A 27,329-nucleotide genomic window follows, 5' to 3' on the forward strand; every position below is an offset into this window, starting at 1 on the left:
AAAGTGCTGCGGGTCCTGCCGGCGATTGTTGTTTACAGTGGTGAGACCGAGTGTGGGAGGAGGGACACAAAAGCCACAGGAGCAGCAGCAGAGTGTGAGCAGAGCCTGGGGCAGGTAAAGGACTCGTAAAGAGCTCGTTATCTTAAACAAACAGCTCCCCGAGAACCAGCAGCCTTAGAACCCAAGTTTGCCTTACAAATCAGAAGGAGAAATGGTGTTTTAGCAGCTTAAGGAAACAGGGGCTGATTCAGCAGAGAGCCTGAACACAGCAGGAGCTGCTCAGGGAGATCAGGGCAGAGGCACAAACCCCATCTGGATGCTTAGGTGATTTTGTAGAGCAGAGCAGAGGCACAAACCCCATCTGGATGTTGAGGTGATTTGCAGAGCAGAGCAGAGGCACAAACCCCATCTGGATGTTGAGGAACTTTGCAGAGCAGAGCAGAGGCACAAACCCCATCTGGATGCTGAGGGGCTTTCCAGAGCAGAGCAGAGGCACAAACCCCATCTGGATGTTGAGGTGATTTGCAGAGCAGAGGCACAAACCCCATCTGGAGGCTCAGGTGATTTTGTAGAGCAGAGCAGAGGCACAAACCCCATCTGGAGGCTCAGGTGCTTTGCTGGGCTGGCTCTGTGTGCCAAGAGCCGCAGATCCAAAGCTGGCTCCAGCCTTGCAGAGGTGCTGGACACGCTCTCAGGTTTCCCTCCAGGGCTGCCCCACGCCAGCCCTGCCCACAGGGAAGCAGCCAGGGCTGGTTTCCTTGCAAAGAAACCTTTCAGCCAGTCCAGTGCTATTTTTCAACAGAAATATCAAAATCCTTGATTTTTGGTTATCAGAGGCACCGAGGGAAGCACCTGAGCCATTCCCAGCAGGAAAAGCTGCTGAAGCTCAGAGCCCAGCCTGGTTTCTGGGCTGTCCCAAAGGCCAGTGGAACACACAGAGAGCTCTGAGGCTGCCATGAGTCACCAGGACACCCAACAACTGCACCCAAACTGCCCAGAGCACCTCTGCACCCTGCTCCTCCCTGCTGGGAGAAGCTGGCAGGAGAAGCTGTCTGTCCCCCAGCAGCAGGACAGACATCCACACCCCACACGGGGGTGATTTACTCCTCTGCAGACAGCTCTGAGAGCTGACAGCACTCACAAAGGCACAGACATTAACAGGAGCTGTTCAAGGCACAGCTACTCCCCCTGCCCAAACCATTCCCTCCAAGGCTGGAAATGAGGATTTTCAGGGAATTCCAGGAGGATTTGCTCCCACCTCCCCATCCTTTCACGCTGACACCAGTGGGAGCAGGATGCTGGATGTCTGTCCTGCACAGAGCCTAGAAAATTCCAAATAAAAGTAGGAAAAAAAAGGCTCCCATGCCTCAGGCAGCATCTGCACCAGCCCCAGGGGCAGCACCCAGGGGCAGGACTTGGGTTAAAATCAGAAAAGGCTCCCCTGAGCCTCCTTTTCTCCAGAGTGAACCATAAATAATCACAATTAATAAATAAATATTAAATAAATAAATGTCACTTTCCCATTTTACTAACTACAGCCAGATCTGATGTAAATAAAAATAGGCCAGAACTGCACAAACAAAAACCCGAGTATCCTCAGGCTGCAAGGCAAAAGCAAACAAGCAGCAACTCTGCATCAGAAGGAAAAAAAATAAATGTTCACCGAAGGGGGAGAGCACGCCCCGTCTGGAGCTCTCAGGCATTTTTAATGGGAATCACTATTGGGATGACAGGGAATGCAGAGATGAGCGTCCCTCCCCCCCATGCCGGTTGTTCTGGGAGTTTTTGAGGCAGAACTACTCCCACAGTCTGCATAATTCTCTGAAATGAAAAGGGAAATGGAGTTATTTAAAATCTGTTTCAATATAAGTATGGAAAACTTCCTGTCAGAGGAGAAGTCCCTCAAAACAGCTCTTTATGCAGCATTTCGCAACACCACAGCATTCTGTGACTTTCTACTTCAAGTCAGGATTTCGAAGCACAAAAACCTCACTTCGCACCTCACCCCAGCTTCCAGGGGCTGGTGAGAAGATTTTCCCCTCAAATAAACTTCATTTCTGCTAAACTCGGTATTCCTTTAAGCACGCTCATTCACGCCGGGAGCTCCCAGCCCCGGGGAATCTCAGCAGCTTCTGAGGGAATGAATGGGAATGCCAGGCAGAAAGCAAAGGTGCGCCCTAGAAATCAGATTTACATCCCCGTCCTTCCAGCAGGGCGCCAGCCCGGCCGTGTCCCCGCGTCACGTTGCGGTGGCGGCCGGGTTACATTTAATGAACTGCAGTCATTAGGGCTAAAGCCTAATTGGCTGCAGCAGGGCCAGATGGTGCTGCTGCCTCCCCCGAGCGCCCTTCATCCCAAACCGCACCGGAGAGAGCCCCGCAAATCCCCCCAAAACATTTCGTGGGTTCGTGATCTAAGGAAAGCCAAGCTGGGCACCAGGACTGCCTGAGCCAGGCGCTGATTGCCCCGCTGGGGCTGGTGCCTGGCACAGCCCCCCCAAACAACCCCAAAATGAGCAGGGATCATTCCCCCACCCGCAGTGGGGAGGCTCGGTCCCATATCAGCCCCGGCACCACCTCGCTGCCCTCCACAGCCGCACCGAGGGACCCTCGCAGCTACAGGTGATGCTGCGGGCACAAACCTGCAGGGAACGGCAGCAGCACCAGCGCCTTCTGCCAAAAATCAAGAGGCTCGGCTGACCCCCACCAGGAAGTTTTCAAGTCCCTCAAGGCCCAGCAGCTGCATCCCAAAAGTTTCCCCCTGCCTGAGGGACTGAGCGGGGCAGGAGCGGTTTTATTTTTGAGCAGGGCTCAGACCCCAACGTTATCAGTGGCACAGCTTTGCTAAAACCTCTTCGTTTCCCCTCCCACCACACCTGACCCGGGTCACTCCTCGCCAGGGAGGGGAGAAGCACCCGGGACAGGGGACAGGGCTGGGCTGTCACCGCACAGCCCCAGCGGGGTCCCCTGGGTGCCCCTTCCCAGCCAGGGGAAGGATGAACCTCTCCTGCTCCACCAGCAGCACCAGCAGCAGCTGGTGGAGCATTGGCACCGGCTCCCTCACCCAGGGGTCGGGCAGAGCTTCAGGCACAAATTCGAGAGGACTTTACCCCTGGCTGCAAAGCTTTACATACCGAACTCTCCCTGCTCACCGCGAGCTGCTGATGCCAACCCCGCCCTGAGCCGATCATCTCTTTCCTGGAAAAGCTTCGTTTTCCAAACCCGCCCGGCAGCACCGCAGCCTCACCCGGGGACCCCGGCCCGGTCCCTCCCGGCAGGTCCCAAACCGGACCCGAGGGGTGCAGAGCTGGGGCCAGGGGAGGGAGAGGGTCCGGGGGGACAGTCCGGGCAGGGTAAGGGATGAGGGGAGGGCAGGGGTGCGGGACGGCGGGGGACAGGCAGGGGACAGCGAGGGACAGGCAGGGGACAGCGTGGGCCAGGCAGGGGACAGCGAGGGGCAGGCAGGGGACAGCGAGGGGCAGGCAGGGGACAGCGTGGGCCAGGCAGGGGACAGCGAGGGGCAGGCAGGGACAGGCAGGGGACAGCGAGCAGCAGGCAGGGGACAGCACTCACAGTCGCAGCGCAGGGCTCGCTCCCGCACCGCCTCCCCGCACAGGTCGCACCATCCCCGGCGCGGCAGGCGCGGGGCGAAGCGGTGGCCGCGGCCGCGCTCGGGGGGCTCCCGCGGCGCCCCGAAGATGCTCCGCACGTCGGGCAGCAGCCGCGGGGCTCCCCCGCGCCGCCGCAGCCGCCGCGCAGCCCGGGCCCCGCCGGGGCTCTCCTCGGGAGGGGTGGGGGTCGTGGCCGGGCCCGGCGGCCGGCGGCGCATGGAGCCGGGCACGGCGGGCGGCAGCGGGCGGGGGCACGGCCCCACGGCCGGCGATGCCATGGGCTCGGAGCGGCGGGCGCGGGGCAGCGCAGGCGCCTTGGCCCGGCCGGGAGGGAGGAGACACGGCGGGGGTGGCACCGGGAGCGGCCCCCGGGGCGCCCTTCCCCTGGGGACCCCCCCGAGGGTCGGGAAGCTCCGCACTCGCAGCCCCCGCGGTGTTCGCGCTGCTCGCCCTGGCATTCCCCGTCCGCGCCCCGGAATGTCCCCGCTGCTCTCGTGCCGGGAATCCCCGCTCCGGAGAGGGGGGGGGTCTCCCAGCCGGACAGACACACCGCGGGGCTGGGATTCCCCGGGGAGGGGGTCTGTGCATCCCCCGGGGGGTCTCCCTGCCGGACAGACACCCAGCGGGGCTGGGGATCCCCGGGGAGGGGGTCCGGGCATCCCTCGGGGGGTCTCCCCGCCGGACAGACACCCAGCGGGGCTGGGGATCCCCGGGGAGGGGGTCTGTGCATCCCTCGGGGGGTCTCCCCGCCGGACAGACACCCAGCGGGGCTGGGGATCCCCAGGAAGGCTCCCTGCATCCCCCGGGGGTCCCACAAAGCACGGCCAGAGCTCTTCCCCAGCGCTTTCTGGGGCAGCGCGTCCCCGGCGCTTTGTCGCGGCTGTGTCCCCGCGGGAGCAGCACTGCCACGCGTGGGGAAAAGCCCCTGTCCCCTCTGCAGGGACAGCCGGCATCCGAGGGCTGCCACACGCAGGAATTCCCTCCCCGGCTGAAGCTCCCGTGCTTGTGGGAAACGTGAAAGGGAAAATACGGCAGCAGCAGCTCGGGGGACAGCGGTGCCCGGGGCGCTGCCGGCTGGCACACCTTCCCCGGGCACGGCTGGCGCTGCGTGTCCCCTGCCACTGCCAGGGACCCTCCTTCCAGCGCCGGGGGTGTCACGGGGGTGGGAAGGTCCCTGTCCCCCCTCCCTGCTGGCCCGAGGGCGATTGCTGCTTTGGTGTGCGTGGCTGGAGGGTGACACAGCCCTGAGCCGTGCCCTGCTCTGACACCGCCGGCCCTGCTCGGCTGCTCTCTCTCCTGGTTTGAAACACGCTCATTCAAAATTATCCCCGAATTTCGGCCGGGATGTCCTCCACAAACTGTTCATTGTATCAGGAATCACCTACAATAAAGGAAAGTTCTGAGGGTGAAGGTCTGGCTGGCACCTGGCTGGGAACCTCCTAAAACCATTCTGGAGTTTCATTTTCCCAATACCAGCCCGGGACACAGCTCCATGAAAATCAGGAGCAGCATTTTAAAGAGTGACTTTTTAGTGACAGGACAAGGGGAATGGCTTTAAACTGAGAGAGGAGAGATTTAGATGAGATATTGGGAAGGAATTGAATTCCCATTGAATTCCAAATATTCCCATTGTCCGTTTGCATTCAGGTTTTTGGGAGAGGAGGGAGGGGAGAGGCAGAGCTGGGCTGGCTGAATCCAGGCTCATGGGAAGCTGAATTTGACGTCTGCCGTGTACTCCTGAGGACAGGATAAGCTGAGAATATCTAAATCCTTTTCAAGGATTCTAATTTGAAGGATGGATTAAAACACTGGCTCTGAATCACAGCAGCCCCTAATAACAGCTTCAGGCCAAAGGAGGAATAACCCAGCTGGGAAAATTGGAGTTTTGTTCTGTGCTGAGCCACAAGATTAATTTTTGGAAGGTCTTTTCCTTCACAATTCAGGATCCTGCTTTGCTTTCACACCTCCTCTGCTTCTGCTTGAAAACAGCAGCAGATTTATTCCTCAGTAAATTGCTCCACAAAAGTTTGGTGGTTTGTCCTACGTCCTCCACAAGCTGTTAATTGTATCAGGAATCACCTACAATGAAGGAAATTTCTGAGGGTGAGGGTCTACCTGGCACCTGGCTGGGACATCCTAAAACCATTCTGGACTTTCATTTTCCCAATACCATCCCAGGAGACAGCTCCAGTCTCTGTTCTGCAGCCTCAGGGCATGAAACCCCTAAATAAATGTAATATTTTCTGTCCCCACAGCAAGCACAGCCTGCACAAGAGGCTCATGACAGTCACTGTCCTTCCCATTGTCCCCTCAGGTACTCAGAGCTGACAGCACAGGGAGCTCTTTTAGGCCACAGGTTAAAATATTTTTTGGGGGAAAAGAAAACTCCAAGTAATTAACATTGGCAGGAAAATTCTTGTTTCATTTGGATTCCAGAAGTCCCCTCAGCAGCTGCTGTGTTACAGCAGTTAAAGCACGACAAGGGCTATTAGCAAAACCTCTTTTTTCTGTTTGCCAAGAAATAAATCCCTTTCAGTTGAAGCCAAACATGTTCCAGGTCAAATGCTCAGCTGGTGCGAGTCAGAGCAGCTCCGCGGAGTGCCAGGAGGTGCAGCAGGGACGCTGCCTGGGCTCCCTGCCCTGCCCCTTTGGGAGCATCACAGAATCCTGCCTGGATTCAAAATAACCTCCACTGGAACGCCCAGCAAATCCCAGAAAACAATTCTTAGGAGAAATCTCTGAAGGGATGGATTAGCTCCACCTCTGCACAGCAAACAGTTGGGTTTGACATCCAGGATGTTGGTTTTTATAATTAAAATGAATGGGGAGCTCTGGTGCCAAATTCCACCCGGGAAAGGTTTCCTGGGCGGGGGAGGCTCCTGGGCACCCTTGGCGTGTTCCTACAAGAAAGTCAGGCTGGGCAGAGCCCTGCAGCTGCTGCTGCTCCTTCCTTCTGCTGCCTTGGCAGGGAGGGATGGGTTGTCCTGGCACTGGGATGTGCCAGGCTGGGTGGGGTGGGCCCAGCAGGGTGGGATTTGTCACCCTGCTGCTCTCTGGGATGTGCAGGATGGGTGGGGTGGGCACAGCAGGGTGGGATTTGTCACCCTGCTGCTTTTTGGGATGTGCAGGATGGGTGGGGTGGGCATGGCAGGGTGGGATTTGTCACCCTGCCCAGCTTTGGATGCTGCTCCCTGGGATGGGGATGTGGGATAAATCCAGCAGGTTGGGATCTGTCACCGTGCCTGGCTTTGGATGCTGCTCTGTGGGATAAATCCAGCAGGTTGGGATCTGTCACCCTGCTGCTCCTGGGATGAAGAGGTGGGATGGGGATCTGTCACCCTGTCCTGCTGCTCCCTGGGATGAAGAGGTGGGATGGGGATCTGTCACCCTGTCCTGCTGCTCCCTGGGATGGGGAGGGGATGTGGGGACAGCCCATAAATCCCTCTGGGGACAGGCAGGGGGGTGGCTGAGGGGCAGCGTGGCTCAGCCATCCCCTGCTCCCATCTCCCACTCCCAGCTCCTGGCAATCCCTATCGCTGCTCCACACCTGCCCTGGCTGATCGTCAGGGAATTGCGGCTCCTCATCAACCCCCAGGTCACAAAAGAGCCGCGAAAGGAGCAGGACGATTGTCCCTAACAAAGGGCTGGGGCACCAGGGCCCTCCCGCAGCTCTCTGTGATTCCCCAGGTGGCAGGGATGTGTCCCCATCCATCCTGTACCTCTGCAGCAGGGAAGGGCTGGGAATGCCCTCCCCCTGCCCCACTCCAGCACGTTAAAAGTGGGAATAATTCCTAAATAAATAAGAGGATGAAAGATGAAAGCTCTTCTTCTTCATCTGACACAGTGATGCAGAGAAACCCTGGAAACACCAAGTCCTTCAAGCATTTTTTTTTTATAAAAAAGAAAAACATAAAACCCCACTCGATTTTCTGGCCAAACTTGCAGAGGCTCAGGGCCCCCGGGGCTGATGGGGAGAAGGTGCAAAGTGCTGGGGCACAGAGGTAGGACAGGAGAGCTCCCAGGGCACGGAAATCCGGCAGCTCTGTCGCTCCAGGGGCTGTGAATTCCCTCTGCTGGGAAGTTTTGGTTCAGCAGCTGCACCTTCACCGGGTCCCTCAAACGCTGGGAGCAGGAGCAGCCCCACCCAACCTGCAGGGACAAAAGGGTTTAGGGCAGATGTGGTCCTAAAAGCAGGGCTGGATTCCCAATTCCTTGGGTTTTGTCCTTTAGAACTGCTGGATGTGCTGATCCATGAAAATCGGGATTTTATAGAAGAGGGAGAGTGACTTTTTAGTGATAGGACAAGGGAGGTGGCTTTGAACTAAAGGAGGAGAGATTTAGATGGATATTGGGAAGGAACTGAACCTATTCCCATTGTCCATCTGCACTCAGAGCCTCAAGGAAAGGATGCAGAGGAGGAAAATCACAGGGGGTGATGCCCAGCTTTTCTCAGCCTGAATAAATGGACAACCACACCAACACCTCTTCTGTCTGCAAACCCAGGGTTATCTTCAATTTGGGGGGTGGAAAACTTGTCCTGTGAGGAGCTGGAGGTGTTTACCCTGGAGAAAAGGATGTGGTATTCCCATTCTCTGAGCAGAGAGAGAATTCTCCCTCCCAGGATTTCTCCTGGGGAAGGCAGTGAGAAATCAAATAGAAATAAGAATTGTTTTCCCTTCTCTCTCTGAGCTTTCTCACTGCCTTCCCCAGGAAAAATCCCGGGGGAGAGAATTGTCTCTCTCTGTCCAGAGGATGGGAATGCCACAAAGGAGGCTCAGGGGGACCTTACTGCTCCCTGCAAGTCCCTGGAAGGAGGCTGAGGTGGGGTTGGGTTGTCTCTTCTCCCAGGGAACAAGTGACAGGATGAGAGGCCTCAAATTGCATCAGGAGCAACTTTAAATTGGATTTTAGGGGAAAAAAGAATCACAGTGGGTTTTGCAGAGATTTTCACACAGGAAAATCAGTGTCTAGCTCCCCATGGCAGTGAGCAGCAGCGAGAGCTGGGCACAGGGAAAAGGCTGGAAAGAGGGGGATGAAATAATGCAGGAATTCTTGGCTAAAACTCCAAGAAAGAGAAATCCTGCTGCTGCCAGCCCATGATGCAAGCACGGGGAAGTTAAAAACCCACGGGAGCCACCCCCGCAGTGACTGTGGCTGTGCCTGGTGGGGCCCGGGGAGCACGGCCAGAGCCTCCAGCACAGCCCGGGTGGGAGGAGAGGGGAGAGGAGCGGGAGAGGAGCGGGGAGAGGAGCGGGAGAGGAGCGGAGAGAGGAGCGGAGAGAGGAGCGGGAGAGGAGCGGGAGAGGAGCGGAGAGAGGAGCGGGGAGAGGAGCGGGAGAGGAGCGGGAGAGGAGCGGGGAGAGGAGCGGGGAGAGGAGCGGGAGAGGAGCGGGGAGAGGAGCGGGAGAGGAGCGGGGAGAGGAGCGGGAGAGGAGCGGGAGAGGAGCGGGAGAGGAGCGGGGAGAGGAGCGGGGAGAGGAGCGGGAGAGGAGCGGGGAGAGGAGCGGGAGAGGAGCGGGGAGAGGAGCGGGGAGAGGAGCGGGAGAGGAGCGGGGAGAGGAGCGGGAGAGGAGCGGGGAGAGGAGCGGGAGAGGAGCGGGGAGAGGAACGGGGAGAGGAGCGGGGAGAGGAGCGGGAGAGGAGCGGGGAGAGGAGCGGGGAGAGGAACGGGAAGAGGAGCGGGAGAGGAGCGGGAGAGGACGTGGAGAGAGCGGGAGAGGCGGGAGAGGAGCGGGGAGAGGAGCGGGAGAGGAGCGGGGAGAGGAACGGGGAGAGGAGCGGGGAGAGGAGCGGGAGAGGAGCGGGGATGTTGCTGGGAGCAGGGTGAGGAGCCGGGATCCCTCCCGGAGCAGGGTGAGGAGCAGGAATCTCGCTCGGAGCAGGGAAAGGAGCAGGAATCCCGCCGGGAGCAGCAGCCCGGGGCGCACTCACTCACTCACTCACTCACTCACTCACTCACTCACTCACTCACTCACTCACTCACTCACTCACTCACTCACTCACTCACTCACACGCACTCACTCACTCAATCTCACACTCACTCACTCACTCACTCACTCACTCACTCACTCACTCACTCACACGCACTCACTCACTCAATCTCACACTCACTCACTCACTCACTCACTCACTCACTCACTCACTCACTCTCACTCTCTCACTCACTCTCTCACTCACCGCTCGATGATGCTGTTGTTGAACTGCAGATCGCAGGCGACCGACCTCATCTGCTCCAGCAGCTCCTGCATCCTGCAGGGACACAGCCTTTAGGGGCAGATACAACCCTAATTCCTGCATCCTTTAGGGGAAAATCCAGCCGTAATTCCTGCATCCTTTAGGGGCAGATCCAACCCCAATTCCTGCATCCTTTAGGGGCAGATCCAACCCCAATTCCTGCATCCTGCAAGGGCAGATCCAGCCCTAACTCCTGGATCCTTTAGGGGCACAGCCAGCACATTCCTGCACTGCTCAGCCCCTGCTTCCCATGGGAGCAGCTCCTGCTGAAGGGCTGGCATGACCCACAGGACACCCAGGAGGGTCACACACCCCCAGCAGGGTCACACACAGCAGGGTCACACACCCCCCCAGCACGGTCACACCCAGGAGGGTCACACACCCCCCAGCAGGGTCACACACCCCCAGCAGGGTCACACACCCCCAGCGGGGTCACCCCAGCAGGGTCACACACACCCCCCCCAGCAGGGTCACACACAGCAGGGTCACACACCCCCAGCGGGGTCACCCCCAGCAGGGTCACACACACTCCAGCAGGGTCACACCCCCCCAGGAGGGTCACACACCCCCAGCAGGGTCACACACAGCAGGGTCCCCCCCTCTGGGTCCCCCCTTTCCAGCCCTGCAGACACAGAACCCTCACCCCACTCCCAGGATGAGCAGCAGGAGGTTCTGTCCCCCCCTGAGGAGCTGGGCTGTCCCCAGACCCTGTTCCCAAGAGTGGGAAATGGATTTGTGGGAGCTCTTAGGGTCGGACCCAAGGCCCACACTGTGTGCAAACTTTGAGATAATAAATACTGATTCAGCAGGGTTGTGGAATAAGGAGATGTTGTTGAGAGAGAAATGGAGCTAGAAAAGTTTCAAAAGCTGGCCTGGCAAATCAGACTGAACACTTTGGGGAAACAGAACTGTGGAAGATGTGTTACAGTGGGACCATGAGGGGCAGTTTGGGATGGTTGGTTTGAAGGCATTTGCAGCATGGGGTGACAAAAAGTGAATAAGCTAAGAAATGCTTGGAGTGTTCTGTAATCAGGAAACAGCTTCTGATTGTGCTGGTGTGAATTACAACACCTGTGCTCTCACCCTTCTCAGAGACTGAAAATGGAATAAAAGGTTTTAACTCTCAGTTTCCCCTCACACAAAGGGACCACCCCAACCAGGACTCACCTCAGAGCCATCTCCTGGCAGGCCTGGCTCAGGGGCACAGGGGAAGGCACAGGAGGGGCCAAATTCCACTGCTCCACCTGGAGAAGCCTGTCCAGAGCCTGTGGAGATGGAGATGGAGTGTCCTGGCAGTGCCCACACCAGGGGCTGTGCCAGAGCCAACAGCAGCACCCACGGAGTCACACCCAGCACTGCCCCAGGACAAAGAAAGAAATGAACCCAAGCACCAGCACGCTCCCAGGGGGCTGTGCCCCAGCCCAGCAGCTTTGCTGTGGCACCTGGAGGTGAAGCAGCATTTTCCTCCTGCTGTAATTCCCATTTATTGGGCACACTCTCCCCGTGCCAGGCCATGCTTGGCACCAGCAGTGCCCTTGCCAAAGCTTTCCCTGCTCACACAGCAGGACAAAACACCACCTCCAGCCTGGATCACCCCCAAAAATCTGCAGCAAGGGGTTAAAAATTCTGCAGGGCTCCCCTGAAGAGCACAAGTGCTGCTGGAGCCTGGGATCCTCATGCCAGGCAATCCTTGGCACCAGCAGTGCCCTTGCCAAAGCTTTCCCTGCTCACACAGCAGGACAAAACACCACCTCCAGCCTGGATCACCCCCAAAAATCTGCAGCAAGGGGTTAAAAATTCTGCAGGGCTCCCCTGAAGAGCCCAGGAGCTGCTGGGGAGCAGCAGGAGGAGCTGCAGCCCCGACACCCACGCCCTGCAGGCAGTCCTGGCACTCCATCATCTCCACACTGCAGGCACTGATGCGGTTGCTGAGCCTCTTCAGGTGCTTCTTGATCTCACAGACTTTCCTGGAAAGAGGAGAAAATGATGTCAAAACTCCCAGGCAACGCTTGGCACGGTTAATTGTATTTTTTAGATTGTTTTTGGTGTGTTTTAATTGCACGCTGCTTTCGGCAGAGCTGTCTGGATTCAAAATCCTGAGGGGAAGCAAATGAGTCAGGGCTTGTAATTGCAGCTGCAATTGGGCCAGGTTATCCAAACAGCTCTGAGAGCTAATTAATCAGGGAAAGTTGATTGTAAATGAGGCAGCTCAGGCCTGTCACCTCACCCAGCACAGGCTGGGCCTCTTGCTCCTACCCAAAAAAGGCTCCACACCCCCAGCAGGCACATCAGGAGTTGTATAAAAAAAATACAAATGTTTGGTTTGGGTTTAAAAAAAACAAAGGAAAGAATATTTCAGGTGAATGATCCACCTCAAGTCAACAACCACCACCCCACAAACCCTGCCAGGAAACAAAACAGGACAATTAAAACTGAAGTAAGGAGAAATTAAAAATATCCAGCTGTGACTCATGGTGCTTTAGAGAAAAACAGGTACAAAAATACCCCAGGAAAACGTGGGGAAGGACTTCTCCTCCCTGTGAGCAGAGGGAAAACCTGGCTTTAGTGTCCTGCACTGCAAGGATTCTGTGGGGCTCCACATCCCGGGGGGAATCCCAACCCAAGAGAGAATTCCCACAGAGAAAACCACTGAGATCAGCTCAGTTGGAGCATGGTGCCAACAGCACTGGGATTGTGGGCTCAGTCTCTGCATGGCTGTCCTGGATTGCCAAGGGAATTGTGTTTTATTTTTCATCTGCATGGCAGCTGTCTCCTGTTCAGGGGGCAGCTTTCCTTATCTCTCCCACACCCACTCCTCCCTCTGGGAGGGATAATAATATTATATTATAATAATAATAATGATCTGCTGATATTATACTAATAATGACCTGCTGATACCAGGCCATTGGCTGTCCCTGCATGGCTGATAAGAGCTGCAGCACCCATTGGGAGATGGGAGCCCAGGGGGAGGAGCCAAGCATTCCTACCCGGATAGAATCTGGAGATTCTGGAACACCAGCACGGCTTCTCCCCTGGATTTCCCAGAGGAGCAGCAGCTGCCTCTGCCCCTGGCCCTTCAGAGGCAGAGTGCACCTTTCTCCAGGATCCCTGCTCCAGCAGAACCAGCCCTGGCACTGCAGGAGGGCTGAGCCACAATTCCAGTGGCACTGCTGCCAGCCCCCTGACCCACAGGGTGTCAGGCTGTGCTCTGCCTCTGCCAGGGCTGGGTTGGGTCACTGCATTGTTTATTTTATCTTTTTATTTTCTTCCCTAGTAAAGAACTGCTATTCCTGCTCTCATATCTTTACCTGAGAGCCCCTGAATCTAAAATTTATAACAATTCAGAGGGAGGGGGTTCCCATGTTCCATTTCAGGGGAGGCTCCTGCCCCCCTCAGCAGGCACCTGCCTTTCAAACCCAGACACTGAACCATTTACTTTAGAGTTGGACTCCATGATCCCTGGGGGTCCCTTCCACCTAAAAATATTCTGTGCTTTCTGTGCATCCCCTGTGAGCTGGTGCAGGAATATCCACACCTCCTAAAGAAGGCAAGCCACACCACCAGGCTCATAAGAAGAATAAGAAGAAGAAGAAGAATAGATAGATAGAAGAAAGAAGAAGAAGAAGAAGAAGAGAATAAGAAGAATAAAATAACAAGAATAAGAAGCAGAAGAAGAAACAAAAACAACAAGAATATACAATAAGAAAGAAGAAAGCCAGGAGGAGGAAGAAGAGAATGAAGAGAAGAGAAGGAGACAGGGATGAGGGAGGATGAGAGCAGCAGGGAGGAGGAGGAGGGAGGAAGAGAAGAAGAAGAAAAAGGAGAAGATAGAAGAAGACAAGAGAATAGAGAGAGAGAAGGGAGAGAGAGAAGAGAAGAGGAGAGAGAGAGAGAGTAGAAGGGAGATGAGTCAGAGAAGAGAGAAGGAGGGATGGAGAGAGACATGGAGGAGGAGTAGATAGAAGAGAAGAGAGAAGATAAGAATGCCAGGAGAGGAAGAGATGAAGATAAGAGAAGGAGAATAGAAGATAATATAAAGAGATAGAAGATAAGAGAAGATGAAGCGAGAGAATAGAGAATAGAATAGAAGAGAAGAGAATGATGAGAATATAATGACAAGGTTTATGATTGAGTATATATCATGTATTCTTGAGTTATTATGAATTAAGTTAATAATAAAATAAGAACAATAAACAACAACAATAACAAGAACAATAATAACAATAACAATAACACATCAAGAATATTAATTGGATTATTATTATTATTATATTGATTATTATTATTATTATGATTATTATGATTATTATTATTATATTATTATTAGTATGATCATCTTTCCACTGCCTGTCCCCAATCCCTGTGGGGCTGTTACCTCATCCTGCTGCTGTGCAGGGCCAGGGCCTCCTGGTACTGCTGGACACAATCATTCTGGAAAATGGACAGAACCCTCCTGGCCAGGTTCCCCAAATTCAGCCTAAATCCAGGGATAAGAGAGAAAACACCATGATTTCCTTCTAGGTGTGAAAAGGAACACCACAGGAGGCCTAAAGCTGCCTCCTGGAGGGAGAAAGGAAGGACTTACAGGGAAAACAAAGCCTGGCTGTGATGGAGAGAGAGGTTTTGGGAGATACAAAAATACAAAATACAAAGAGAATTTTGGGTTTGGAGGTTTTGGGGGATACAAAAAGCATTTTATACAAAAATACAAATACAAAGAGCATTTCCCAAAATCCCCATTTCCATCTCCACACTCCATCCTTAGAAGAGAGCACCTGGAAGCCCTGGATGCCCAGAAATTAATTAAAGGGAAAACAAACCCTGGCAGTGATGGAGAGGGAGGTTTTGGGAGATACAAAAATACAAAATACAAAGAGCATTTTGGGTTTGGAGGTTTAGGGGGTTTTGGGAGATAAAAAAAGCATTTGATACAAAAATACAAAATACAAAGAGCATTTCCCCAATCCCCATTTCCATCTCCACCCTGGATCCATAGCGGAGAGCACTTGGAAGCCCTGGATGCTCAGAAGGAGTTACAGAGAAGACAAAACACCCCTGGAGAGGATATTTTGGGGGATTCAGTCCCTGTCCCCCAGCAGGGCACTGCTGAGGAGTCTCTGCCTCGGGGTTCAAGGGAAATGCTCAGGGTTGGATGAGCACTGAGACAAAGGAGTCTGTGCAGTTTCACCCTCCCTGCTGCAGGCTGAAGTGGGGATTTTGTTTCTGTGCTGAATTCCCCTGGTTTGGGTGGAAACTGAAAGGAGGATTCTCAAAGGTACCAAACCCATCGGGCACTTCACAAGCGGATGGGGAAGCAGGAACACTTCCCAAATCAGCATCTCGGTGCAAAAAAAAAATTTAAAAAAAGCCTTTTTTTGGTCTGTGGCTCCCACAGACCAAGTCCTGTGTGAGCCCAGCCTGGGCTGGGTTTGTCCCCTCAGCCAGCACAGGATGTGACCCCAGAGCAGATCCCTGTCCCCCCTGAAAGAGCTCAGGGCTTGAAACCTTCCCTGGGGGAGCTCCTGCAAGGAGGAACCACACAGGAACTCCTCCAGGGCCCTCTGACAGCCTCAGGGAGGAATGTAACCCTTTGGGACCCAGCCAGAGCCACCGAGCCCGGCCTGGCCCCAGCAAGGGGCAGGTCCTGGGGAGGGGACAGGGTGGGACTCACTTATCCAGCTTGTGGATTTGCTCCTCGTTGTAGCCCAGCCCTGAGGAGGAAAAACCAACAGTGTCAGCATCCCTTTCCTGCTGACAGCCCAGGAAAGGGGCACTTTCACAGGGATTTTCCTTGTGGATATCTTCAGTTCAGTTGAAGAAAGAAGAGAGAGAATTTCTGCCAGGCTGAGCCTGGGAATCTTAGAGGAGAGAATTCAAGCAGTTATTATTTCTCTTTCTGTAACCATTGTTTATAGATGTGGTTCTCCAGAGTGTGCTTTTGATAATTCACCAATACTGTGGGAGGTTTTCACTCCGAGACCAATCAGGTCTCAAGTCCACCCCTGTTTCTGTAAGAACTGTAAATTTCTAATAATAAAGTGGCTTTTCACACCCTCTGCATCATCGAGCCAATGATAATTATTACCCAGCTGGGGGCTGCTACCTCATTTCCTGGCTCTGCCCCCAGGGCCACTGTCAGGACACAGAGACAGAAGAGCTCTGCAGGTCCCTTCCAGCCCAAACCATTCTGGGGGTTCCATGAAGCCACTGCTGATCCCAGCAAACCCAAATCACCCATTTTCCCACGGGGACGTTGCAGGGACATTCCTGCCCCGTGTCCCCAGCACTCACTCAGACATGTCCTGGCCTTCTTGAACTGCTTGTGGATCATCTGCATCTTCTCCAGGCAGCACTCCATCTGCTGGATGCTGCAGGGGGGCAGGGAGGGGGTCAGGCTGGGCTGAAATCAGCATTTGGGCTGAAATCGGCGTTTGGGCTGAAATCAGCGTTTGGGCTGAAATCAGCTTTTGGGCTGAAATCGGCATTTGGGCTGAAATCAGCATTTGGGCTGAAATCGGCATTTTGGCTGGAATCGGCGTTTGGGCTGAAATCAGCATTTGGGCTGAAATCAGCGTTTGGGCTGAAATCGTGTTTGGGCTGAATCGGTTTTGGGCTGAAATCAGCATTTGGGCTGAAATCAGCGTGGCTGATCCGTTGGGCTGAAATCAGCGTTTGGGCTGAAATCAGCATTGGGCTGAATCAGCTGTCTGGGCTGAAATCAGCATTTGGGCTGAAATCAGCGTTTGGGCTGAAATCAGCATTTGGGCTGAAATCAGCATTTGGGCTGAAATCAGCATTTGGGCTGGAATCGGCGTTTGGGCTGAAATCAGCATTTGGGCTGGAATCAGCATTTGGGCTGGAATCAGCATTTGGGCTGAAATCGGCATTTGGGCTGAAATCGGCATTTGGGCTGAAATCGGCGTTTGGGCTGAAATCGGCGTTTGGGCTGAAATCGGCGTTTGGGCTGAAATCAGCATTTGGGCTGAAATCGGCATTTGGGCTGAAATCAGCGTTTGGGCTGGAATCGGCATTGGGGCTGAAATCAGCATTTGGGCTGGAATCGGCATTTGGGCTGAAATCAGCATTTGGGCTGAAATCAGCGTTTGGGCTGGAATCGGCATTGGGGCTGAAATCAGCATTTGGGCTGAAATCAGCGTTTTGGAGTGAACTTAACCCTTTGGGGGGGGGATGTGGAGCTGCTGCCTGTCTGTGAGCGGGGACACCACCCCCATGGGTGTGGGTGGCACCAGGGGCTGTGCCTGGCAGGGGAACTGCTCCACTCTCTGGGGCTCTGTTGGGAAGGGGGAAAGTTGGACATGGAAGTCTCACAGCTCTGTGTGTGCTTGGCAGAAAGATTTTTGAATGTGGAACCTGATGAAGGAATAGAGATGGAAGCAAGTTTTGATAGAGAGGAAAAGAATTGCTGAGCCAGTCTGACTGGGTAACCAAGGAGGCAAAGGGTGTGTGAGTTAGAAGGGTTTGTATGGCTTAGAACAAAGGATAAACCCACCCCAAACAAGAAGATGTTTTTACCAAGCAGAAAGAGAGCCCAGGCAAACAAGGCAGCAAAGGTGGCAAGGAGAAAAAAGGGCTCAGAATTTCCCATTGCAACAAAACTGAAAAACAACTTCTGGCTTGACCTGTGATGTGCTGACTGTGAGTGATTGGAGAGCAGTGCCATGAACATGGTAATTAGAGTAGTTATGGTGGGCTATAGGTAACAGTTCAGGTACAGATTGGTTCTGCTGTATTGAGATGCTCAGCAAAGAAAAGTACAGAATGCACTGTAACCAAAACTCAGGGTCTCCAGGGCTGCCTGCAGCTGGAGCTGAGAGCTGTGGGCACAGCTCTGTCACCCACAGCCCTGCACTGCTGTGACATCCTGGTTTTGATAAACTGCATTTTGGAGAGCCCCTGGAGTCCCACATCTCTCATTCCAGCTCTTACAGGGCTCCACATCCAGGGGGAATCCAATCCAAGAGAGAATTCCCACAGAATCTGAGGGAGATTTCAATGTCTGGGTGTGATGAGGGGACAGCAGGACACAGTTCCTGTCCTCAGAGTGAAACCTGCCTCTGGGTAAGCAGGAAAACCCTGGTGGGACAAGCTGGGAATGGGAATGGGAGAAGGATGGGAGAAGACTGGGAAAAAACTGGGACAGGGCAGGGAAAAGGCAAGGAGGGCACAGGGACAGGGCAGACCCTGCCCTCAGCCCCTGGAGAAATTCTGAGCATCCAAATCAAACTTCCAGCCTAAAAATCCCCTCCACTTGTCAACCCAGCCCAGGGCTCCTGGTGGGGACAGCCAGGTGGCCCCAGGGATTGCCCCACACACCTCTTGTCCTCGTGCACTTGCTGCCTGTCCTTCACCAGCTCGGCCAAAATCCCATCCAGGGCCCCCTGGAAGTCAAAGATGCTGTGGGAGCACTGGGAGAGCTCCTCATCCACCTGCAGAGGAGGGGCAGAGGTTGGGGCCAGCTGCTCAGAGCTCTGGGGACTGCTGGGGCTGGGGATGCTCCTCACCCTCTGCAGCCTTGCCTTCACCACATCCACCCCAGCTGGGGCTCTGCTGCCTGCAGGGACGGCCTCGTACCTGGGGGAGGGCAGAAAATGAAAATTCCTGAAGGAGGATTGTTGTTGGCAAACAGCTGGCACAGGAATCCCCCTCCTGCTGGGGTCCTGGGGGGCTGCAAAGGGATTTCCTTGGGCAGCAACCCAGATTTCAGAGCCACGAGGTCAGCAAAGTGCTGAGCTGGTAAAAACTCACCCCAAATTGTTCCCAAATTGTTGGTTTTACACCCACTGGCTTCAGGCCAGCTGGGAGGGTGGCTGTGTGCCTGCAGCTGGCACGGGAGTGCCAGGCTGAGCGTGGCACAGGGGCTCAGTCAGCAGAAATGTTCCTGGAGCAGAGCTGGAAGGGCTGCAAGAGCCAGAGCCCCCAGCTGCAGCTCTGCTGCTCTTGGCACTCCAGCCCTCAGGGCTGCACTCAAGGGCAACCACGTGCCCCTATCTTTATTTTTATTTTTATTTTTTTTTCAGATGAAATGGAAATTAAGAGACTTTCCTAATGGCAAAGAATGAAAGAACAGCAACCCAGAGGCAAAGAATTTTCCACTACAACAACAACAAAAAATCAGCAGAAAAGTAAAATATCTGTGGGCTGCTTGTGATAGAAGGGGTTCAGCTTGGCCCAGGGTGGGAAGGGGGGTGTGGGGAAAGGGAAGGCTGAGGGCAGCCCAGGGTTTCTCCATAACTCAGAGGAGACTCTTGGAAGGCAATGGGATCTCTCCCCATGGCTGGTGGGATGCTGGATCCCTGGGAATGCAGCCCAGCTCTCCAAGGTTGGTGACAGGGGCCAGACCCCCATGGGGTCCTGGAACTGGTGCCACCCTGCTCTTTATTTTATCCCAGTTTCCTCAGTTTTCCTTTCCCTGGAGCTGGTGCCATCCTGCTCTTTATTTTATCCCAGTTTCCTCAGTTTTCCTTTCCCTGGAGCTGGCAGCAGCCCTGGCTCCTTCCTGCTCGAGGGCTGCCACAGCCAGAAAAGCCCAGAGCAGGAGCCAGAGTCAGGACTAACTCTGGCTCCTGTCAAACCATTAAAAACTGGAACAAAAAAGGAGAAACAGCCAGAGTGGCTCGCTTCCCAGACAGTGAAATGCCTCCTGCCTCCGCAATACCAGCTTATTCCTGGCATTTTCTGCATTCCTGATTTCCCAGGCCCCTGTGAGAGCCCCACATCCCCCCAGGCACAGCCCAGTTCACTCACAGCACGTGTGTCTTCCCCTGGGTGAGCTGCAGGCAGCTGAGCACGGAGTGAGCCCCCCTCCTCTGCTCCAGGATCCTGCAGCACTCTGTCCTCAGGTTCCCACTGCCAAGAGAGAACACAGCCCCTCCAGATGTGCATCCTGCAGCCACAGATCCATCCCTGGAGCTGGGGGCTTCTCTCAGCCTGCTCTGAGACACTGGGGGCTGGCTGGACCGAAACTGGGCTGTGGCTGCTGCTTTTAGGGTCTCTCACCCTCTGTCCTGCCCCAAAAGGAGTGGGCAGTGAAATTCATCGTGGAGTGGTTTGGGTTGGAAGGGACCTTAAAGCTTAAATTCCAAATCCCTGCCCCAGGATTTGGAATTTAATCCCAAATTCCTGGGGAGGAACACTTCCAATAGATGCACACAGTGATAACAATAATAATAACAATTATAACAAAAGGAAAAAGGAAAGGAAAGGAGAAAGGAAAGGAGAAAAGGAAAGGAGAAGGAAGGAAAGAGGAGAAAGAAAAGGAAAAGGAAGAAGGAAAACGGAAAGAAGGAAAAGGAAGCAAGGAAAAGGAAAAGGAAGAGGAAACGGAAGAAGGAAAAAGGAAGCCAAGGAAAGGATGACAAGGAAAAGGAAAAGGAGAGGAGAAAGGAGAGGAACGGAAAGGAGAAAGGAGAGCAAAGGAAGGAGAAAGGAGAAAGGAGACAAGGAGAGGAATAATAATTCTGCTTTTTTCCTCAGCCTCCCCTAACTGAACAAAGTGACCCAAAAGGAACAAAAGAGGACAGGAGCATCCTCCCAACACCGAGGAGTTTCTCCTCCAGGTGCAGCCCCATGGGGACACAGTGCCCCTCCTGCCCTGCTCCCTCCAAGTCCCCCAGGACCCCACCCCGCCATCCCCAGTGGTCTGCGCTGGCAGGAGGAGCTGGAGCCCCTCCAGGCAGCAGAGCCCCGAGCCCTGGCAGGCTGTGTGCCCCTGTGCCCTGCCCAGCAGTGGCTCTGTCACTCACATCACCCAGTGCAGGCCCCGGGCCAGCAGCTCCCGGCCCCTCCGCAGCGCCTGCCCCACGCGCAGGGTCTGGTGAGCAGCACCCAGGGCACTCTGCAAGGCAAAGGGCACTGCCAGGGCCCGTGCCAGGCACAGGGCACTGCCAGGGGCTGCCCTGGCACACACACCCACCTTGGCTGCGCTGCAGTCGGCCACCACGTCCACCCTGGGCAGGAACTTTGGGAACTCCAGTGCCGCTGCAGAGACAGGCAGGGTCGGGGTGTGTGTCACCAGCTGGGGGCTGGGGGCAGCTCCCACCCACCAAATTAACCCTGGGGCCACTCAGCATTTCAGCCTCACTGCTGGAGGCTCAGTGAAGCTCTCCTGGATTTTTTGGGAGCACGGATGAAGGTGGGAATTCCCTGCAAAGCTCAGTGTGGTGCGTGGCCGTGGAGCAGCAGCACATGGCAGGGGAAAACTGACCCTGAAATCCCCTAATCCTGCTCCAGGGACCAGAAATAGGACTGGGAGTTGGCACTGGGAACTGCCATCAGGATTGGGATTGGCACTGGGAGCCAGGACTCCTGCTGCAGGAACTGGGGTCACTGCTGGCAATGGGGACTGGCACAGCCTGGCAGTGGGAAAAGCGACCAGTCTGGAGAACTGGGAGCCCCAGTGGGAACTGGGACCCAGCTCAGACACTGCCCAGGCCCAGGAGCTGGGATCAGGCAGGAAATGGGAAATGTCTCAGGGCAATCACTGGAACCAATCCCCCTCCCACAGCCACTCTCCTGCTGTGACGTCTCCCACTCACGGTCTCGGTACCGGACCCCCACCACGTCCTCGGGCTGCTCTGAGGTGCTCAGCAAAGTCAGGGGGCTGCTCTCTGTGGTTCTGCAGAAGTGATGAGCTTGAAGATTGGGATCCAGCTCATACAGGTGTCCTTCAAAAAAATATTCTTGATGGTGAGGGACTATGTTTGTCTGTTTGAAGACGGCGTCCAAAAACTTGGTGGTACTGAAATGGGGAAAGAAGGGGAAGGATGGGGATGAGCAATGAGGTGAGCACACAGATTTCCATCCCTTTGGCAGCCTGCTGCCCTCGAAATCCCAAGATGTTGATATTTTCTGTCAGCAAAATACCAGACAAGGTCAGCAGAGCCCCCTGCACCTCTGTGTGAGCCCAGAGCTCTGTCAGGGCACTCCCAGCAAAGGCTGATTTGAGCCTGGTGTGGTTGACCTGGTCTGGGAGCAGTGCAAAGGGCATGGTGCTGCCCCAGGTTCCCCTGTTGAAGGGAGGGGAACTCCCAGCTGCACTCCCAAATCCCAAACTCCTCCGTGGGCCAGCCTTACGTGTTGTAGGAGTGGATGTAGATGCGGTGGGAGGAGGCCTGCTGCAGGGAGAACACGTCCACCACCATCCTGTGCAAAATGTCGTTGGTTCCCGCAAAGAACTGGTCGAAGCCCCAGCATTTCTCCTGATCCACCTCCAGGATATTGGCCAGGATGGGGATCAGCTGGTCCTTCAGCCCCCTGCAGCAGCAAGGGGAGTTTTGTAGTTGGGTTGCCTCCAGACAAAGGAAGGAATGTTGGAGCTGACTCCGTGTTCTCTGAGGGCTGATTTATTACTTTATGATACTATATTATATTAAAGAATCCTAACTATAATAAATAACACAGACAGGATACAGAAAGGAGGCTAAAAATTAATAATGAAATCTCCTGACTCCTTCCAGAGCCCAGACACAGCCTGGCCCAGATTGGCCAAAGAGTGAAAACAACTCCCATGAATCCAATGACACAATCACCTGTGGGTAAACAATCTCCAAACACATTCCAAAGCAGCAAAACACAGGAGAAACAAATCAGATAATTATTGTTTTCCTTTTTCTCTGAGGCTTCTCAGCTTCCCAGGAGAAAAATCCTGGGTGAAGGGATTTTTCCAGAGAGTGTGAATGCCACAAGGAAGAAGAGAGGCTCGCATGGGCTGGTGTAACCCCGAGTCACAAACACTGCCCTGCACCCCTTTTCCTGTCTGGAAAGCAGAGATCTGCTCTGGAAGCTGTGGCAGCTGAAGCTGAAAAGTTTCTGTGCCTTGTTAACCCCTCCTGTGCTGGCTGAGGACACGGCCCCCGGGAGGGACACTCACGTGGAGAGGCAGCAGGTGATGGGCAGCTCGTAGCTCCACTCGATGCTCCCGTTCTCCTGCCTCTGGATCCCTGCAATGGCCCCAGGAGGCTTCTCCGTGGTGATTCTGTACCTGTGGGAAGGGAATTGTTGGCTGCTGACTCCAGCCAAGCGAGCTCTGCGTGGGCACTGATCCCTCAGGTGGAGGGGAAGGGCAGAGCGTGGATGTGCTGGGAAAACAGGATTCACTGAGGGAAAAGGAAGGGCCCAGAGGGAAAACACTGCAAGGAACAGCCAGAACCTTCCAAGTGAGCACTAACTCTGCCTCCCCTTCCAGCTGTTTAGCCAGGAGGTCGTGGGAATTCATTTTAGAGAATCCCAGATAATTCTGGAAGGTGTGGTGATGTTGGAAGGTGTGATGGTGTTTGAGGGTCCCAGGAGGAGGGAAGAGATGAGGTCTTGTCTCCACTTTTCAGAAGGCTGATTGATTATTTTATGATATCTATTATATTAAAAGAAAATTATATACTAAAACTACACTAAAGAAAGAGAAAGGAGAATCAGAATGCATAATAAAATCTTGTGGCTGACCAGAGAGTCCAACACAGCTGGACTGGGATTGGCCATGAATTACCAACAATCCACATGAGAGCAATCCCAGATGCACCTGCTCATAAACCATCTCCACCCACACTCCTCAGCCATCAGTGGGCATTGTTCACATTTCTCTTCTGAGGCTTCTCAGGTGAACAATCCCAGCCAAAGGATTTTTTGTCTGAGAGATTTCCCATTTCCTGCCTGATCCCAGCTCCTGGGCCTGGGCAGTGTCTGAGCTGGGTCCCAGTTCCCACTGGGGCTCCCAGTTCTCCAGACTGGTCGCTTTTCCCACTGCCAGGCTGTGCCAGTCCCCATTGCCAGCAGTGACGCCAGTTCCTGCAGCAGGAGTCCTGGCTCCCAGTGCCAATCCCAATCCTGATGCCAGTTCCCAGTGCCAACTCCCAGTCCTATTTCTGGTCCCTGGAGCAGGATTAGGGGATTTCAGGGTCAGTTTTCCCCTGCCCCGTGCTGCTGCTCCACGGCCACTGAGCTTTGCAGGGAATCACGTCTGTGACAGGGAGGAACCTTAAAGCCCCCCTGGTTCCAAGGCCCTGCTGTGGGCAGGGATGCCACCCAGGCTCAGTGCCCCACCCAAGCACCCCATTTGGAGGGAAAATGTGACAAATGGGACGTGGATTCTCCCCCACACTGCACACACAGCACGTGGAGGCCAGGTGGGGTTAAAGCAGAGCGAGCCACCCCCAGCCCAGCCCCAGCTCCCCACGGCAGCACCCACATGATCTCCTTGTTCCTGCGGGGTCCCCCGAAGGGCACGAAGGGCAGGCTGCCGGTGGCAGCGTGGTAGAAGGTGACACCAATGCTCCAGAGGTCCACGGTGACACCGAAGGCCTTCTGCTGCGGCTTGCGCAGCACGGCTCGCTCGTACACGTCGGGGTGCTGGGGGAGCACAGGGAAATGGTCCTGGCTGGAAAATGTCAACTGGAAAACAGATCTGGGTCCTCCCAAAACCTCTAATACAGCTCTGGGTCATCCCCAAAAAACATCAGCTGGAACAGAGCTCTGGGTGCTCCCAAAAACCTTCTAACACAGCTCTGGGTCCTCCCCAAACCTTCTAACACAGCTCTGGGTCCTGCCCAAAAAACATCAGCTGGAATAGAGCTCTGGGTCCTTCCAAAAACCTCTAATACAGCTCTGGGTTCTCCCCAAAAAACATCAGCTGGAACAGAGCTCTGGGTGCTCCCAAAAAACCTCTAACACAACTCTGGGTCCTCCCCAAAACCTCTAGCAGAGCTCTGGGTCCTGGCTGAAAAACATCAGCTGGAATAGAGCTCTGGGTCCTTCCAAAAAACCTCTAACAGAACTCTGAGTCCTCCCAAAAATTTCGAACACAGTTCTGGGTCCTGGCCGAAAAGCATCACCTGGAACACAGCTCTGGGTTCTCCCAAAAACTTCTAACAGAGCTCTGGGTCCTGACCAAAAACCAGCACCTGGAACAGAGCTCTGGGTCTTCCCCAAAAACCATCGCCTCCAACAGAGCTCTAGGCCCTCCCAAAAAAAAATAAATCACTTCTAACAGAGCTCTGGGTCCTCAAAAAAACACCACTTGTGACACAGCTCTGGGTCCTCCCAAAAACCATCACCTGCGACCCTGCCACTGTGACTCAGCTGCAGGGCTGGGGGACAGAGCCAGCCTCCCCCAGGCCTCCCAGGGCCACCAGCCCGGCACATCCCTCCTCACCAGGTACTCCTCTGTCCCATAGACAGACACGAACTTCTCATCGTCCTCCAGCTCTCGGGCGGCTCCGAAATCCGTCAGTTTGTAGATGCTCTGCCCATCCTCCCCCACCAGCCTCATGATGTTGCCGGGTTTGATGTCCCTGTGCACGACGCCGTTCTCCCGGAGGTGGTTCATCCCTGCCACTGGCACAAGGGGGAGGCAGAATTCCTGCGTGGGGCTGGGCCACTGGGCTCCGGGGGGGGCAGGGTGGGTTTGGGAATGAGAAAAGGGCTGGAGAGGGGGTAAATCCCATTGTGGTTGCACTTAGGTGGGGATCAGTGTGAGTGGAGAGGGGGTAAATCCCACGGTGATGCACTTGGGTGGGGATCAGTGTGACTGGAGAGTGGGATAAATCCCACACTTGGGTGGGGATCAGTGTGACTGGGGGACAAAGGGGATGAGGACATGGCAGGGCACAGCCCCTTGCCACAGCAGCTTCCCAGAGCAAGGAGAATCCCTCAACACAGAGCTCACCCCCACCCTGTCCAGGGCTGCAGCTCCTGACCCCTCACTCCCTTGCCCAGGGCTGGTGCCTGCAGGGACCCCCAGCACCGTGGGGTCCCCAGCTGGAGGGTCTCAGTCCCTGCTGGTGGCCGGGGCTGGTGGCCCCCGACCCCCACACTCACCCACACACTGCAGCACGATGAGGAACTCGGACTCAGCCAGGCCAAAGGCATTGGCTGGGTCTTCCAGCACGTTCAGCAGGCTGCCACTGGAGCAGTACTCCATCACCAGCACCTTCTGCTTGCTGCTGCCCTGCGGGGGGAGACGGGGAGGGCTCAGCCAGCCCCGTGTCCCCCCCGGGTCCCCTCCCTTGGCTGGTGAGCCTCAGGCTTCCCCAGAGGGGTTCCCACTCACTGTCTCCTCCACGGCGAATAACTTGACGATGTTTTTGTGGTTCAGCTTCCGCAGCATCTCGAACTCTCTCATCTGCACCTCCTGGGGCCGCAGGTAGCTGGCACTGTTAAACACCTTCACAGCAACCAGCTCCCCCGATTTCTGGGAAAAGAGCAAAACGAGGCAAGGAAAGCACGAGGTGATGCCATTCCCGCAGCTCCGGGAGCTCTGTCCCGGCTCCCACACCGCACTCGGGATGTAAATGATGAAATGATGCCTCTGCCCCGCGTCTGCTCGGCTGCACAAACAAACCGCTGTTGTTCACCTCCCTGCCCTTCCTGTCCCGGCACCCACGTGCTGAGTGTCGCTGTGTTTATCCGGCCCCACGAAAAGTTCCCGTCTGCAGCCCAGGCTGGCAGCTCCCCGGGGGATGGGGATGTTCCCAGCCCGCTCCCGCAGTTTGCTCAATAAACTTCAAAGGCTGCTGAGGAGGAGAGCCCGCTCCAAGCCCGGCAAGTGTTTGCATGAAGTATGCAAATGGCCAAGGATGGGGTTTTCAAAACCTCTGGGCATTCCCCGGGAAGCAGCAGCTCCTTCCCCCTGCGCCGCTCGAGAACGCGGCGAGGCGAGAGCCGCCAAAAGGAGCCTGCGAGAGCTCCAAAAGCCGCCCCCGACCCGCAGAGCAGGGGAAGGAGCCCCGTGGAAAATGAAAATGAAACGCAAAGCAGCGCCTGAGCTGCTCCAGAGGCAAGGATCTCCCGGGAGGGCGAGCGGAGCGGAGCTCGGGCATCCCGCGGGCGGCGGGGATGGGGGCACCGGGGCTCTGCGGTTCGGGGGCTCCTGCCCCCCCAGCTGCCCCCGCTCACCTTGTTGCGAGCTTTGTAGACAGAGGCCGTGGCCCCCTGGCCCAGGAGGTCCTCGGTGCTCCACAGGTAGTTGGGGGTGCTCTGCATGTCCAGCGGGAAGCGGGTGAGATTTATCCCACCGAGCCCCAGCCTTTACCCCTCCGGGAATCTCGGCCGCTCCCCTGGATGCAGGGTGGGATGCAGGATAGAGCCGAGGCTGTACGGACCGAGCCCCAGCGCTGCCAGAACCGCCGGGCCGGGCCGGGGCTGGCAGCAGGAGCCCGGCAGATGCCGGAGCTCGGGAGCGGAGCAGCGCGGGCGAGAGGCGCCTCCCCGCCCGGGAACTGAAACCCGCGGGTTGCAAAACCCGCCCGGCGAGCACGGCCAGGCTGCAGGAGGAAACGCCTCAGCTTCCTGCTCGAGAGAAAACTTCCCAGCCGGGCAGCCATCCCCGGTATACCGGGCAGCCATCCCCCGGTACCCGGGCTACCATCCCCCGGGACCCGGGCTGCCATCCCCGGTATACCGGGCAGCCATCCCCCGGTACCCGGGCAGCCATCCCCCGGTACCCGGGCAGCCATCCCCCGGGACCCGGGCTGCC

The 27,329-nt window shown here is 55.6% G+C and overlaps 2 protein-coding genes across 6 annotated transcripts in view; both read right to left on the reverse strand.

Moving 5' to 3' along the window:
* The window catches only part of RASSF5 (Ras association domain family member 5), a 29,082-nt gene extending 25,194 nt beyond the window's left edge, over positions 1 to 3,888 (reverse strand). Inside the window, exon 1 of one of the 2 annotated variants that reach the window (XM_050985308.1) lies at positions 3,573 to 3,888. In XM_050985308.1, coding sequence (XP_050841265.1) covers positions 3,573 to 3,888 — 316 coding nt within the window. The remainder of the gene's footprint in view (positions 1 to 3,572) is intronic. The other variant, XM_050985310.1, reaches the window with a different exon arrangement.
* Positions 3,889 to 7,483: 3,595 nt separating this feature from the next.
* Positions 7,484 to 27,076, reverse strand: IKBKE (inhibitor of nuclear factor kappa B kinase subunit epsilon). Of its 4 annotated transcripts, XM_050985228.1 has the most exons (20): positions 26,750 to 27,075; positions 25,905 to 26,045; positions 25,673 to 25,802; positions 25,008 to 25,189; positions 24,045 to 24,205; positions 22,734 to 22,844; positions 21,938 to 22,117; positions 21,400 to 21,602; positions 20,778 to 20,842; positions 20,608 to 20,699; positions 19,610 to 19,711; positions 18,367 to 18,436; positions 18,179 to 18,291; positions 16,136 to 16,212; positions 15,516 to 15,555; positions 14,220 to 14,321; positions 11,715 to 11,811; positions 11,012 to 11,109; positions 9,788 to 9,859; positions 7,484 to 7,759 (listed from the first exon to the last, which is right to left on the reverse strand). In XM_050985228.1, exons 1-20 carry the CDS (start codon positions 26,834 to 26,836, stop codon positions 7,726 to 7,728), a joined length of 2,157 nt encoding a protein of 718 aa, XP_050841185.1. In that variant the 5' UTR covers positions 26,837 to 27,075; the 3' UTR covers positions 7,484 to 7,725. The 4 variants fall into 4 exon arrangements, with proteins under 4 accessions (XP_050841185.1, XP_050841187.1, XP_050841183.1 ...); XM_050985230.1 differs by lacking the exons at positions 7,484 to 7,759; positions 9,788 to 9,859 and adding an exon at positions 9,896 to 10,010; XM_050985226.1 differs by lacking the exons at positions 7,484 to 7,759; positions 9,788 to 9,859; positions 11,012 to 11,109 and having other exon boundaries at positions 11,116 to 11,811.
* Positions 27,077 to 27,329: the final 253 nt, after the last annotated feature.

Source organism: Serinus canaria, chromosome 26, assembly GCF_022539315.1.
Source record: "Serinus canaria isolate serCan28SL12 chromosome 26, serCan2020, whole genome shotgun sequence".
Lineage (NCBI taxonomy): Eukaryota > Metazoa > Chordata > Aves > Passeriformes > Fringillidae > Serinus > Serinus canaria.

Coding starts and splice junctions, on each gene's coding strand:
- IKBKE (XM_050985226.1), bottom strand. CDS start 26,836: ATGCAGAGCACCCCCAACTACCTGTGGAGCACCGAGGACCTCCTGGGC. Junction 20,843..21,399: donor GGGGGTCCGGTACCGAGACC/GTGAGTGGGAGA, acceptor CTGTCTCTGCAG/CGGCACTGGAGTTCCCAAAG. Junction 18,292..18,366: donor TGAAGGCAAGGCTGCAGAGG/GTGAGGAGCATC, acceptor CCTCCTCTGCAG/GTGGATGAGGAGCTCTCCCA.